Source organism: Centroberyx gerrardi, chromosome 1, assembly GCF_048128805.1.
Source record: "Centroberyx gerrardi isolate f3 chromosome 1, fCenGer3.hap1.cur.20231027, whole genome shotgun sequence".
NCBI classification, from domain to species: domain Eukaryota; kingdom Metazoa; phylum Chordata; class Actinopteri; order Beryciformes; family Berycidae; genus Centroberyx; species Centroberyx gerrardi.
In genome coordinates this window covers 3,980,523-3,994,071 of record NC_135997.1, presented here as the reverse complement: position 1 = coordinate 3,994,071, position 13,549 = coordinate 3,980,523, and the positions used below count along the sequence as shown (strand labels likewise).

The window sequence follows — 13,549 nt, the reverse complement described above, 5'->3', positions numbered from 1 at the left end:
CATTATGCAACAATATACAGTTTTTACGCACAATTGACACGTCATCTGATGCCTAAGTTAATTTTTAAATCCCATTTTGCTATGAAAGTTTTCATAGCAACTTTTCACATTTTGCTGCTAGCTTCCCTTTTCATCAAAGCTGTAACCATTCCATTATGTTTTGTAAGCCATAATAACAATGATATATAAGCTATGAATTAGCATTAGTACAGTGCCTGACAATGATGATGATGTTCCTAAAGCAATACGACTTCATTATAACATTATAATGCCCTCATTTGTGTGTGTGTGTGTGTGTATGTGTGTACATGCATCAATCCCTGCAGTGTGTCCCAGTGGAAAGTATGGTAAAGGCTGTGCTGAGTCGTGTGTATGCACCAACAACGGGACTTGTAATCCCATCGATGGCTCCTGTCAGTGCTTCCCAGGCTGGATAGGAGACGACTGCTCCAAAGGTAAGACGAAAGTATTCTCTCCTTCTCCTTAAAGGGTAACTTCGGTATTTTTCAACCTGGACCATATTTTCCCATCTTTTTGTGTCTAAGTGACTAAAGGGGGCAACAATTTTTGAAATTGGAGCTGCGAAACGAGCTGCAATGTAATCCGACGGGGCAAATCGCTTGGTTACACACCGGTCTGTGTGTAACCAAGTCTCGCGAGAGTTGAGTCGTTGCAGGCAGTTACACACAGACTGGATCAAGCGAAAGATAAAGAACAACGTTTCATTTCTCTGTAGAGTCCTTTCCATAATGTTGTCAGACACTTATAATAACAATCTGAGCCTGTCAGTGGCAAAAACAAGCACTTTTAGTGGACGTACATTGACGGTGCGATTTGCCCCGTCGGATTACATTGCAGCTCGTTTCGCGGCTGCCGACTGAAGTGATCTCGCTCAATACTGGACCAGTTTTAAAAATTGTTGTCCCCTTTAGTCACTTAGACACAAAAAGATGGGAAAATAGGGTCCAGGTTGAAAAATACCTAAGTTACCCTTTAACTCTCTCTCTCTCTCTCTCTCTCTCTCTCTCTCTCACACACTCTCCTTTTTCTTCCTCTCTCCGCTCTTATCGACCTCAATTCTTTGCTTTCCAAAGAAGAACTGACTGAAATTCATCGCCTTTGCTTTTTTGGTTATTTTACTATCGTTTCTGGTTCATCCTGCACTTGGAAACACCACACATCCCATGTTGGGGAGACGATGGATCAATCAGAAAAAAACAACAACAAAAAAACAACAACCTTAAGGCAATTACCCCATTGGATCTGGCACTAATCATCCATCAGAAGCTCACATTGAACACAGCAACCGCAATCACTCAGTCACTTGTCTGTTATGAGAGCTAATGAACACAGAGTGACCTGATCTCTGTCACGTCCGGCCCTCAGGCTACTGACATTTGTTGGCCTGTCTGGGACCGTGTGCACGTGCTTTCATCTTTGCATTTATCTTACCCTAATTTAATGACATATATATGTGTGTGCTTGTGTGTGTGTGTGTGTGTGTGTGTGTGTGTATTGACAGCGTGCCTTCAGGGCTCATGGGGCCCAGACTGCATCCATACATGTAACTGTCACAACGGAGCCCAGTGCAGCGCTACAGATGGAGAGTGTAACTGCAGCCCTGGATGGACAGGACTCTACTGCACTCAACGTGGGTCACACACACACACACACACACACACACACACACACACACAGACACGCACGTTTACCGTATTCCCATAATACAGACCAGGAAGACAGACATTGATACACTTCCAGGCTGTTGTGAGAGTATGTTTCCGTTGCAGCCTCACTTTTTACAGTGGAATCACGAGTCTACTCTGTTCAACTCAAACCTGCAGCTCCATCTAGTGGCAGGTGGTGAAGCTGCATGCTGAAGGGTAATGCAGGTCTCTGGCAGAGCCGGGTTGTTTCTTACCCTGAATCCCTTCAGCCACTCTGAGCGATTGTTTAAATCTGCCTGAAGTGCAAAAAACAGGCTCAGTTCAATCTTTCGAGGTAATCCCTGTTGGGTCCACTGTGCCAGACAAGATTAGCCGATCCCAGAAAAGCTGTTTCAAAAAGTATTTCCAGCCAGTTCAGATTTGTGGAGCCTCTCTCGGGTACTAAGTTTGAAGAAGTGAAGAGTTGATGCATTTGTTGTGTTTTAGGAAATAAATAAATAATGTTCACAATGTATGGATATAAAGTACATGTGCATTGCTGATCTGTTCGTCTGTCTGCTGCTCCCAGGCTGTCCCACAGGCTTCTACGGCTCAGAGTGTGCTGAGGTTTGTCGCTGCCAGAATGGAGCGGACTGCGACCACATCACCGGACAGTGTTCCTGCAGGACCGGCTTCATAGGACACAGCTGTGAACTCAGTGAGTGTGTGTGTGTGTGTTTGTGATTAGATGTCTACATGTGTGCACATGCATATCTGCATATTGTTGCTGTCAGGTGCAACCTTGCATCTCCAAAATGTCAACTTTTCCATAGAGGACCATGTCAACTTAAGTTAAAACATGAAAAATTTGACGAAAATTGGAGATATGAGGCTTTTCACATGATAACAGCTATATGTGTGTCTATATGTGTGAGTTTTACTGTATAATTATTGTTAATAATTACAGTATGATTTTGGATATAGTAGCAGATATTGTTATATCAACATCCAAATAATTTCTCATGATTATTGTGATATATCACCCAGCCTAGTTTCATATATAAGCTCAAGGGAGGCAGAACTGAAATTAATGAAAAAATTAACCAAGATTGGAGTTATGAGGTTTTCACATGATAACAGCAATATGTGTGTGTATCCAGCAGTAGAGTTTCACAGTAAACTAAACCTCTCCACCTCTGCTCCCCTGTCCAGAGTGTCCTGCAGGGACGTTTGGCTACGGCTGCCAGCAGCTGTGTGAGTGTATGAACAACGCCACCTGTGACTACGTGACAGGAACCTGCTACTGCAGCATCGGCTTCAAAGGCATACGCTGTGACCAGGGTGAGCGGACAGCTAATGGCTCAGTGTCGTGTGTGTGATAAGTTGCTGGATGTGAGTGTTTGATGCTGCGCTTGTCTTGCCAAAGTAGTTTTTGGTTCAGATGAATCATACGACAACATTGGACAAGAGAGGAAGCCGCACACTGGTTTGCAAGGGCGTAAAAAAGCGATGGCAAAATGAGTTTGTTAATAAGAGATGGTGAAAAAACATCCAGCATCAGAGTCCTGTACTGAAGATGGCCTGATGGGCTGTAATTGTTCTTCACCATTTTGCACTTTTTGAGCACTTTTTTGCACGTCTTATTCAAGAACGCTTTTTGCTATCTCAGCTCCCTGGTTGCCTTTTCATGTCCTAGCAAATCACTGAGCGGGTCCCTCTGTCGTATAATATATTACATAATATATTATTAGCGTTGTGTTTATGTGCATTATGTGTGTAGTTGCACATGTAAAATATGGTCTGTTTGAGACAAAGTCAGGTCGTATGTATTTTCACTCTCTAGTAACCAGGTGAACAGATGGCATGAATCTTTCAGAAGACAAAATAATGGAATGGGACAGAATGGAGACCAACAGCAACAATAGATGAGGAAATAGTTAGATGTGGGGACTTTTATTTTGAAATTTCCACTCAGTAAATTGACACACTCTTCCACTCATGTCACACCTGTGACAGCTGTGATATGTACACCTGCTGAACACTGATATAAGAATTGTATGTATATATGTACCATGTGGTTGTTATAATATAAACTGAAGTTCATGTAAAACGTTACCTATGTGCTTGTGTTTATGTCAGGGGTGGAGTTTGCCTGTCATGCATATGGGTGCAAGATACAGTTATGATCTCTGTCTACCCAACCATGTTATAGGTCTAAAAGGGCAGAAATAATTACATACCAGCATACTAAAATTACAGTTAAATTCACAACTACTACAGAAAATGCAGCACTGGGTCCCAGTGACTTGTCAAAACAACATGAGCATTTACCAAATGTTGGTGTATTTATTTCCCAATTCACTTTGTCTTGTAAATGCCTTGATATCACAGCAGCAGTTTTTATTTCCAAATCTTCCATATTGCACCAATCGTACAAATGAATTTTTCTACATTTTATACTTGAAAATTTGTCAATGACAGTGTTGATAAAGATAAGAGTGAATTAGCGATGGAAAACAGTTGATGATTGGCTGATTTACCTTGTACTTTTTACCAATATAACTACATTCAAGGGATTCTCTACATTTTTGGCCATGGGTGCCAGACACCCACAGCACCCATTCAAATTCCGCTTACGGTTTATGTGTTTATCTGTTTGACTGTCTCCAACAATGTATCCCCCTTTCTCAGCCGCACTGATGATGGAGGAACTGAACCCCTACACCAAGATCAGCCCGGCGCTGGCGTCCGAGCGCCAGTCGGCGGGCGCCGTCCTGGGCATCATCTTCCTGCTGCTGCTCATCATGGCCATGCTGGGCCTGGTGGTCTGGTTCCGCTACCGGCAGAGAGAGAAAGGCCACCACGTCCCCAACGTCACCTACACCCCCGCCATGCGCATCAACACCACCGACTACTCCCTCTCAGGTAGGAGGCACCTACACCTGTTTCGCTTCACATGTTCTGTGACGGGATGGCGTGTGAATGTTCTCCTCGTGTTCGCCTGAGTTTCCTCCCACAGGCCAAAGACATGCAGGTAGACTGGAGACTAGTCTAAACTGTATGAGAATGTGAAGGAGAGTGTCTGTCTAGTGTTTGCACTGTGATGGACTGGCGACCTGTCCCCAATGCATGCTGGGATAGACTCCAGCCCTCTTTTGACCCTGAACAGGAATAAATGGGTAAAGAAAAGGTGAATGAATGAATAAATGAATGAATGTTCTATGACACTGAATGCCAAGTTCCTCCTCTAGGTTCCAGCTGGAGTCCCTTCGTTTTAATCTGCTGCTTATGACAATGTTTGTTACTTTCAACGCCCAGATGCCTTGTCGGTTTGTCAGGCGCACCGAGTGTGTGCACATGCATACATATTAGCATGTACAGGGTGGTGTGAATACCTGTGTGTGTGAGTGTGTGTGTTGAGCCGCCGGTGTCTCGTGTGGCGACAGCAGGGCTGCAGTGCACAGGCCTGCTCTCCTCCCCGGAGTCGTCTCCCAGCAGCGGCTCTGTAGGCCACTGCTTCTCCAACCCCAGCTACCGCACCCTGGGGCCCTGCACCTACGCTGCGCACTATGCCAAGCCTGACAAGAGGACCGCTGCCAAGGTGGGCCTCAGCTGAAAAGGTCAAGGCTGAAAGTTGCTTAGTGTTCACTCTTTTAAAATAGCAGCATTTGGATTACGCTTTGTTGACAAAAAGTGAGGACAGCCTGGCAGCACTTTGGCTACGATATTTTATCCACAGAGACAAACTATCGTTAGTCACAGTGGAATGAAAAATGACTTTTTCACCTTGTTAGCAGATTTTCCATGTCATAATATACCCCTATTTAACAATAGGGGTATATTATGACATGGAAAATGTCAATAACGTCAATAAATTTACAACATTTTTATTTTATTTTGATATCAAAACCCCATTACTTCTACTTTCTGGAAAACAGCATATTTTTAGTGGTTACTTCATGGAATAACAGTAAGCATACATAATATTTCCAACCAATAATCACCCCAACATTCCGTTTCAACCACAAATACGTCAAATTATGGAAATGTTCTTGAAATGCCATTTCATTGTCACTTTAAGCATTTTTTCTATTATCATAGTTGCAAGTGTAGTGTCCCAAGTAATAATTAAATTAACTGTTTTTCTAATGTAATGTTTTTAGTGTGTGTGTTCTGATGTCTTAGTGGTCTCTGTGTATTTCCCAGATGAAGACAAAGAAGCGTCACAGGAACAGCGCTCCAGAGTGGGGGGCTTACTGCAACCTCAACGAGCTGGGTCAGTCTGGACTCCTGCCTCTCCCAGCCTCGCTCTGAGGCTCTACTTCTGAAGCCAATTGTACACTAACACTATGTAGGGTTGGAAGAATGGAATGATGCCCCCTACAGGCCACAGTATACTTGCTGCGGAAACAAATGTCAGAAATTTTGCACAAACAAAACGACATGTTTGCAGAAAAAACAGACTTCAGACTTCACATTCAGTGTAAAAGGCTTGGAGGCTGAACTAGTCGAACTCCTTGCACACCAGCCTCCACTGCGTGATCGTCTAAAATGTCACGTCATTGGTTGTGTTGCCTTGTGGAAAAGCTTCTCAATTTCCTTTTCTGTTCCACTGCCTTAGTTTCCACCTCGGGGGCAGCTCTTTCAAAATGAATGTTTTAGAGGCTCGGCTTGCAGGGCTGAAAGATATTGACAAATAATCTAATTGTGATTACTTGACAGAATATTGCAATTGCGATTTAAACTGCGATTCATATCATCATTTAAAATTGTTTAAAGAAATGTGATTTTGTTAAAAAAGTATGCAGGATTTACTGAGTTTGAGTATGATGAAAGGCTACCAATATTGTACTTGATTCATGGACCAAAGATTACCTGCAGCTCTAAAAAACCTTGTTCAGAAACCCATTTTGGACGCTCCTCTCTCTTAAGCAATTATCTGCAGCCTCTGCGATTTGGACCTGCACCTTAATGACCGATCAGACGGTTTCTAAATCCTTATATTCCCTGCGCCGCCCTCGTCGCTCTTTCACCGGAGCCACTACTGTTCTTGTTCTATGAGTTCTATGAGTTAGTAGACTGTTTACTCTCAAGGCCAGTCCTTTCTTTCTTAATTGTTCTTAATATTTCAGGAACGTTTCTTTCTGGCTTCCCTCTGTAGGTGTTTACTGCCTGGACCGACGTTTCAGTTACCATCTGGAGCCGCGCTACAGAGGTACAGTGTGAGGCTGACTGTGACCTCATCACCTCTGACCCCCCCAGCCAATCCTCTTGCTCGAACAGTTCCCTCAGCCAATGATTGGCCTCTCTTGCATCTTGAGCCTTGACACCTCAGCTTCATATTGTTGCAATTCCCTGCGTTGAAAGTCACAGTGAATGTGGAGGGCTGCATGTTCCGTGTAACACGACACTCTCTTGTTTGAGGTGCAGGACGTGTCAAGCTGCAAGCAGGAGTGGGCGGACAATCGATACTGCTGCTGGACCGTGCTGACAGACACAGAGCCTAATTAAATGTGAAAGCTTAGGTTTCAAAAGTCTATAGAGCCTAGTGTAGGTAGCCTATGGATCATTAGTGGGAAAGAGTGACATGTCCACCTCATGCAGTTTATCTAATGAGGCATGAAGGACATACTGTTGTGGTCAAGATTTTATCTTTCACTCTCTGCTCGTCAGTCAGGCACATTCAAAACAAGGAAATAATTTAGTCTACTTGCATTTACACTACCAGTCAAAAGTTTGGACACAGGCATTTTTCTTTATTTTTACTATTTTTCAAATTTTAGAATAATACTAATAATGACATCAAAACTATGAAATAACACAAATGGAATTATGCCCTGACCAAAAACAAATCAAAACTATCTTATATTTTAGATTCTTTAAAGTAGCCGCCCTTTGCCTTGATGGAAAGGCAAAGGCTTTGGAAAGAAATTCATTCATAGGCATCAACTTCACTATTTATATTTGTCTAAGAAACAAATTTCAAGCATTTAAGCGTAAGCCTTAAGATCAAAATGGCTTTAAGAGAATGAAAAACATACATTCAATCAGGTGTGTCCAAACTGTTGACTGGTAGTGTGTCTATAGCCTGTTCTACTCTATCGATCCATTAGTAAGCTACATGTTTTATACCAGAGCAGGTTTGCAGACGCAGCTTCACTGTTTTGCATGAAAATCAGGTACAACTGAATAGTATCAGCTAAAACTCATTGAAATGTAAACGAGAAACAAGTTTTCTTCTAGTTTGTGGGAATTTATCATGAGAAAATCAATTTAGCGTGGTTATACCAGCAAACCAATATAGTGGAACTAGTGGGAAGAACCATCATTACACGAAAGCATCTCTGTAGGAAAAGATCCACCCCAAAACAGCTATTGGCGGTGTATCTTGTATTTCTGAGTCCACTGTATTTTACTTATTCCTGTGGATAACCGGCCAACCACACACAGGTGTTAGGCCCTCAGAATCAAAGAGCGAGGGCTTCTTTCTAGAGCCGCCATTTTGCACCAGGAGACGTTCAACAATCATACAGGGAGAAATCCATCGTAGAAGAGGAGAGAGACCAATTTCTCCACCCACAGGAGCAGGAGAGAGACCAGAATGCAATGCAGCCACAAGACATGATGTGTTTTGAGTAAGGGTGACTGTCTTGCTGTCGGAAATCTGAAGTAGAAGTAGACGAGGCAGGTTGAGGGAAAGTGGGTACACCAAAACGTAAATGACAACACTTCGTCACACAATAACTCCTGGAATGCGTTGAACATCACAGACTGATGATATATACAGTATGTGAGAGTATCTGAGAGTGGATTTTTCCTTTAAAAGACGACACTGATTTTGCCAGTTTGTGCGCTAGTGGATGCAGCAGAGATAGTGGTGTGTGTGCAGGAAATTAACCGCTAAGAGCAGACAGGTGCAGGATGAAAAACCCCGGGCCACACAGATCTCCAGCTACATGCTTAATGTCACTGTAAAGACGAAATCTGATCTGTAATTCATTTGAATGACCGTGTTGATGTGTGTGCCTGCCTGTGTTCACCGGTGTGTTTGTCTCTCTGCAGGACAAGAGTCTGCCTCCTCTCCTCTGTGTGTTTTCCCTCTGCTGGGATCCTGCTCCTCCTCTGACCCCCGTCACTCACTAACACACTCCCTGACTGACCCAGAGACTCCCTCACTCTATCTGAATGCTGTGTATTTCACTTGCTCTTTTCACTGTGTATTCCCTTTTAAATGCATAGTTTCACAGATTTATTTTTGCTTTTCAATACTGATGTTGTTGCAATGTAATGTTTTGGTTTACAGCGATGCAAAGTTGATTCAGCATGTTTGTTTGTTAAAAGCAGAAATCACATTAGTATATAATTCAGATTCATACAATGGGTTGTTTCTGATAGGAAATCTGATTGCTCAAAGGCCAGTCATGCTGATAATCTCCATTATCAAGAATGGAGTTGGTTGCTATGCAAACGCTTGTGGTAACCAAGGAGCCAGTTATCAGTCTGTCTTGCTTTGTCCCGTTATTGTGTCTCATGGCTTTTATCTTATCTTGTGTCTTACGGCTTTCATACAGCGGGTAACAATGCATGTATCACTGTTGTCAGGTGAAAACCTTGCATCTCCAACATTTCAACTCAAAGAAAAACAGCCTTGTTAGCTTGACCATCGTGCATTTTTTATTTTTTTATCTTATTGGTTTTGAAAAGGTTTCATAAGCCCAAGCTTCGTAGAATTTTCTCATTTCATGGGGGAGGATGCAATCCTTTAATCAAAGTTAAAACATGAAAATCACCAAAATTAGAGTTAAAAGGTTTTCACCCAACAGCAACGATGCTAGAGAGCGTTTGTTTACAGCAAATGTGGAGATACTGCATCAGTTCAGCCTCTAACAACATTCTGGCGGTATTTCATCTAACTCTCTGACACTTTTGTACAGCCACAGCTTACAGTACCTATCTGAGTCATATAGCAGTATCTCTCAACACACTAAATAAATACCTGTGGTGTGTGTGTGTCCCCTCTGCCCTCAGACTATATGAAGGGCTCCCTGTCCAGCACCTGCTCCCTCAACAGTGAAAACCCGTACGCCACCATCAGCGACCCGCCGGGCCTGGCGTGTAAGCACTCGGAGAGCAGCTACGTGGAGATGAAGTCCCCGGCTCACCATGAACACATGGCCTACTGCTGCTCCACCGCCATCGTCACCACCACCAGCACCACCAGCGCCCCCGCCGCCGCCGCCACCCCCGCCGCCGCCAAGAACGTCTACGACATGGGTACGTTTGAGGAGAGGGGAGGGGCAAAACATGCTGGTTGAGGAAAGGGGTTCGTTTGTCAGGATGTTGCTTCCTTTATCTGTATTTCTCAATTTCAGTTGTCATTCTCCCTTTTTTATCTTGGATCTTTCTATCTATTCCACCACTGGGAATGTCCATGACAAGACAGGAGCGAACATAATAAACTGAGAAATTAGCAGTTTGTCATTGTTGTTAATAGTTGTGTTTTCCTCTATTTTTCTATTTCATATTTCTATTTTTGCCTGTCTCTGCATTTCAAAGACTATCTACTACTTGACTATCTACTTAAATCTGCTACATGTAGAATTTGTAAACATCAATATATAATTGTCGAATGAATTTTAATACCTTTGTATTATTACCCTAAACAAATGAGACCATGATTGAGGCGACTGGTAGCTTCTACCTCAAACCAGTACTATTGTTATGGTTTCTCAAAATTAAAACTACATTTCCCATAAACTGCATTACTTCCTGTCCCCCCTCCCCCTGGTTTCTTTGTCTTTACTGAAGAAGATAAACATGCTGGAAGTGATTTTTCCATCGGCCTTTCGCTCCTTCCACCATCTGCCGTTGGGAGAAACTCTGAAAGCTTTAGCTCCGTTTGCTCTGGAAGAACAGCGCCCTCTTCCTGTTTTGTGCCATAAAGCGATCCAGCAGATTTTCCGCCTCACAATGTAAAATTCAGTTCAGATGTTAAAATGCTTACATGTAGCACCTTAAAAGTAAATTGGAGGGAAAATAGCTTTTTGTCAGTCGTATCTTTCCATTTGCCTGTCTCTCCACTGCCTGATATTCAGGCTGAATGGCCCTTTCATTTTCAACTTCATCATTCAGTTACTCCAAGGTCAACTGATTTAAAAGAGGGGCGTTGAGTCCTCTGGGATTGGTTTATCTAACCAATCACATAATTGCTTCTTCCAAATTCTGCCTAGCAACAGATGCTGATTGTTCTGAACAGATTTTTATTCAGTGAAACCACCGTTAATGGAAGCAACTCCAGACCTGAATCTTGCAAAATCGATTCAGGGGCTGGTGCCAGGAAAGTCTCTCCATATCACAGACTACCAAATGACACTTAAAGGTATAATATGTAACATTTCCGCATTAAAATATCTAAAAACGACTAGACCTATGTTATATACTTTGTTGAGTTGTGTACTTACATTATCCCAAATGTTTCCAACAATGTTCAAACCCAGAGAAATCCGTAATTTTATTCAAGGTAACGGTACGTTTCATTTGGTCGCCTGTCAATGACGTCATATCCCCTTTACCCCGTAACTTCCGGGGAAACACGGGAAACACCAGATGATACGTCAGAGAGTGAGGAAGGAAGTCAGCGAACTAGCTAGCTAGCCACTCTAGCCACTCTGTTGTTTTTATTGCTCACTCGTGATGGATCACGATTATTCATTCCCGTTTGCTGCGCGTTCTGTCGCCGAAGCTGTCCCCGTAAAAAAACTCCCATGATCCCACGCTACTTCACGATGTCATCAAACTACGTCTTTTGTTATTGTTTTGATTGAGAGACCCCTAGCGGCAGAAATTACATACTGTGCGTTTACAGAGGAAAAAATAAATCTCTAATTCTTCTAATTCTCCCTCCCAGAGCCAACCATCAGTATCCTGCAGGGTGCCAACGGTGTGGTGGTGCCCAGCTACCCCCAGAACCCCTACGACCTGCCCAGGAACAGCCACATCCCGAGCCACTACGACCTGCTGCCGGTGCGCCCCAGCCCCTCGCACAGCCACAGCCTGAGCCACAGCCTGAGCCACCACAGCCACAGCCCGCCGCTGCCCGGGAGCCCCACCAGCTCCCTGCTCTAGGCCCACCAGCACCCAACAGCACCCAACCTGGACACTTTAGGGGAGAGGCTGTAGCCAGTTCCTTTTGGGGCTGCAACCAGGAAACTGAACCGGGACAAATGTGCAAAGGGTTTTTCGTTTGCTTTGTGTTTTTGTTTGGTGGACATTCAGCGGGCAAAGGAAGCTGCACAGGACGTGTTTTGTTTTGGTGAGACTGTACTGTTGAACGAACTGCAGCGCCCAGACCATTGTGCTGCCGTTTGATACTGGGACTTACTGTATCGTTGTATTATATCCAAGCTGTTTGAGCTGTCTCATGCCGGTCAATACTGCATTTTAGCGTTGTGTTGTAAATTCCCCTCGCTTAACAAAACGTCAATAGAGGGGATATACATGTATACACACACATGGACACATGCAACCATACCTTTTGGCTGGTATTCTGTTCCCGCGTCATTTTTAATACTTTCTGGGTCAGAAGATGGAAAGACAAGGACAATAGGGAAAGAAAAACAAATAAAGCTGTGTTGCTATAGCCTGAATTACAAACCTCATGAACTTACTCGTGCAAAGCTGATTGGGCGAGACTCTCTCTTGACCTGGATAACCAGAGTTGTAAATGTGCTCGCCAAAGAGAAGGGTGAGGCCCAACCAAACACTCATGAATTGCTTGCAGTACAATCAGACATGTACTGGGCAAGTCAGTGGACAGTGGTGATAACAAAAGGGGGAAATCAGACAGACAACTATGGAACAAATTGCTTTCATTGGTCCAAAACTCTCACACGAAGGAAGAAAGAAAAGGATATGAAGCATTATTACACCATGTGATGTACCCAACCTCAAAGCTGGACAGATTTACACTACCTGTATAGTTCTGGTATTTTTACACATCGTTTCTTATGTCATGTTTACATATTTAAAGATCCTGACAGGGTCCATATTTTCTCTCTGAAAAGTTATCTTTTTGTATGTACTGTATAAAAAGTGATGTATTCAATGTACACTTTACACTAGTGATAATTGTGATTTTTTTTGTTGAGTGAAAATACACATGCATGCCAATGATTAATCAACATATAATAGTTAGCCAGAAATACCCTCATGTCCTTCGGTGCAAATCGTTTTTATCATTATCTGACTTTTTTGACATGGGAATGGCTCCAATCTGAAACATGCTTTTTTTTTTTTTTTAAAGAATATGCAATGATATATTGTGGCAAGGTTGACAGTGAAAGCATTTCCTATTACAAAGACCAATGTCTGTAAGAAATTTCTATTCAGAAATGAACTTCGGTTTTGACTCCTCCTCCTTACCTCTCAGTCCATTACAGAATCATTAGGTTTTCTTTCCTAAACACAATGAAATGTGTTTGTCATCCCGCTGTGCTAAAACAATTTCATACATTACTGCTTGTACCCAATTAAAAAAAAATCCCTGCTTACATTTTCAAATGACACAGAGGTCAGTTTTGTTTAATATGCTCAACGAAATCTAAATATAAAACCTTGGCAAATAGCAATAACATACCGACAATCACATGTAGAAAGCTAATTTTCCCGGTGTTTGGTTTCCTACTTTGATACATTTTCTCGATTCCACTAGTTATCTTGCTTGGACGTTTTTCCCCCTCATCTTTTGTCCAGATAATAGTTTCCACTAGATGTATCCAGTACTGCTTGTTGGTTTCTGTTTCATGCCCTAAACTCAATAAAGTTGTCATAGCTCAGGATAGTGGTGTCATATCTCATGTTGCAGAGCAGCTGATTTCTCTGCCAGGACTTTCTGTTCCTCAGTA

At 42.8% G+C, this 13,549-nt stretch overlaps 1 protein-coding gene across 2 annotated transcripts in view; it reads left to right on the top strand.

The window, feature by feature from the left end:
- LOC139915745 (uncharacterized) overlaps nt 1-13,377 on the top strand; it is a 92,227-nt gene extending 78,850 nt beyond the window's left edge. Inside the window, exons 13-22 of one of the 2 annotated variants that reach the window (XM_078291423.1) lie at nt 327-455; nt 1,523-1,651; nt 2,236-2,364; nt 2,859-2,987; nt 4,338-4,571; nt 5,096-5,247; nt 5,853-5,922; nt 6,808-6,861; nt 9,675-9,920; nt 11,554-13,377. In XM_078291423.1, coding sequence (XP_078147549.1) covers nt 327-455; nt 1,523-1,651; nt 2,236-2,364; nt 2,859-2,987; nt 4,338-4,571; nt 5,096-5,247; nt 5,853-5,922; nt 6,808-6,861; nt 9,675-9,920; nt 11,554-11,771 — 1,490 coding nt within the window. In that variant the 3' untranslated portion in view covers nt 11,772-13,377. Of the gene's footprint in view, nt 1-326; nt 456-1,522; nt 1,652-2,235; nt 2,365-2,858; nt 2,988-4,337; nt 4,605-5,092; nt 5,248-5,852; nt 5,923-6,807; nt 6,862-9,674; nt 9,921-11,553 lie in introns of both variants that reach the window. The other variant, XM_078291396.1, reaches the window with a different exon arrangement.
- Nucleotides 13,378-13,549: the final 172 nt, after the last annotated feature.